The 1958-nt window shown below is 53.7% G+C and overlaps 1 protein-coding gene across 1 annotated transcript in view; it reads right to left on the bottom strand.

Annotated features, from left to right (window-relative positions):
• Positions 1-1958, bottom strand: part of SYNJ2 (synaptojanin 2) — a 99177-nt gene that overhangs the window by 219 nt on the left and 97000 nt on the right. The window contains exon 27 of the mRNA XM_007451352.1: positions 7-566. Coding sequence (XP_007451414.1) covers positions 7-566 — 560 coding nt within the window. The remainder of the gene's footprint in view (positions 1-6; positions 567-1958) is intronic.

The raw sequence follows: 1958 nt of genomic DNA, 5'->3' as shown, positions 1-1958 counted from the left end.
TGTGGCCTTCCGAGGTTCCTGTTCCCCGAGTCCAGGGGGTCAGGGCTCTTGGGAAGCCAGGAGTTATTCAACAGGTTACGGTGGTGGAGAAGGCTCCAGAAGGGGTCCTGATAATCATCGAGGAGGGGGGCGGCCTCCGACTTCGTGTCCTTGGTGCCATCAGCCTCAGGGCTTGCAGGTGATGAAGGGCCAAGGAAAGCCGGCTGGGGGAAGAGCGCGCCCCCAGCAGGCAGGGGTGCGGGGGGACAGTCGCTGCTGGGGCTGCTGCAGGGGGGCCCCCGGAGAAGCTGGCAGTTGCTCTGCAGCACCTGCAGGTGCAAGGCCGCCGGCGCCGACTTCTTCCTCCGCGGGGGCACCTGGGGCACGAGGGGCGGGGCCTCCGGAGGGGGCGGGGCCTCGTCCGGCGCTGGCTTCCCGGAGGCAGCAGCACCTTTCCCGGGCTGAAGTGTTCTCGGTTTGGGAACTGGAGGGACTGTCGCTAGAGGAGGGGTGTCAAGGTTCGTCTCCGGGGGCCCGATTGTAAAATGGACGGCTTGATGCCCAAACTGTTCTTCTGGTGGCGCGGGCTAAGAAAAGGCACGACAAAGAGCGTCAATAAGCAGCCCGCCCCCGGGAGCTGGGAATCAGAGCACACAGACGCTGTCCACAGGCGAACAGAGGGACAAGCGGACATTCTAGCAAATTCGGGATTTGAGAATGTCTGGGATGCGGGAGTGTGACCAGGCAGGAAGGAGCATGGGAGAAACACACGTATCAAGGAGGACCAGCAGGTCCGATGAAATATGAGTGGGAGCTTTCAAACCAGGGCCACCGTGAATAATCTGAAACAAGTTTCTGTTACCTAGGAAACGGGGTGATGCTCTTCCTTTATTAACAGCGAACCTCTCTGAAAACTTTTCTTCGAGGCCGCAGCTTTGATAATTCAGTCTGTACCACACTAAGGTAAAGCAGCTTATGTCACGGCATTAAGCTAATAGAAGGACTAATGGGTATACTTGCTCCTTGAATCTTTGATATTTAAATGTAGAATATGGAAAATTTCATACAGGAACTTCACTTCCTTGGTTCTGATTCAAAAGGATCACAAAGAAAACAACTGCATGAGGCCAGAGGAAGCTTTTGTACACACACGGCTGTCTGTCGGTAGCTTAAGCATCCGCATTTCAGTATTTCCACTGGTTCTTTAGAAAACTAGCTGCAAACACAACCCTCTCTCCGACGGCCTTTTACTGCAGCTCCTGTGCAGTGGGTGGGGAAACTGAATCCATTCCTACCCCTGGCTTTGAAGACAAAGCGAGAATAGAGAAGAGGAGGAAAGAGGTGTGTTGTGTAAGGAGGCGTGGAAAATAGGCAGATGAATGTGCAGACGTGGGACAGCGAGCAACCCAGAAAACACAAAGCAGGCTCTGTAAGAACTACGCGCCCAAACCACGCTCATGCTTTCTACAGATGGAAAAGCAGCCATTCTGTAATGACCAGCCAAGGGATTACCGGGTGTCCGTGACTAGCACACTGGGCTCAAACGGGAGATCCAGATGCCTCTAGAGGTGCCAGTCTTTGGGCTGCTACTGTCCTGACAAACTCATGTCTTTGAAGCAGCAAGCAAGGCTGAGAAGCTTGAGAGCGAGAGCAAAAAACAATCTGCAAGAAAAGTGGCAAGAAAAGCTGTCGAGCCTCCACGGTCCGGGGCCGCACAAGCGCTTGTCAACATGGCCAATCCAGGAACCAGTGATTGTTTTTCTAATGCAAATAAAGAACTGTACAAGTCAAACCGTGGGCATAGGACACAGACCACACACGAATGGGAATCACTGGGACACTTGGAATACAGCATCCCACGGTGGTTCGGTTTGGGAACTGAAATGGAACATTTGGGCAGTGTGATACCGCCAAGCTGTTCCTGTCTTGGTGAGAAATTCCCAGTGTTTCTGCTCAGCTTGAGCCAAGAAGCAGCAGGA

The sequence above is a fragment of the Lipotes vexillifer genome, unplaced genomic scaffold (assembly GCF_000442215.2).
Source record: "Lipotes vexillifer unplaced genomic scaffold, Lipotes_vexillifer_v1.1 scaffold935, whole genome shotgun sequence".
NCBI classification, from domain to species: Eukaryota; Metazoa; Chordata; class Mammalia; order Artiodactyla; family Lipotidae; genus Lipotes; species Lipotes vexillifer.
Note: the sequence above shows the minus strand (reverse complement) of the source record. Positions and strands in the feature narration are given on the sequence as shown.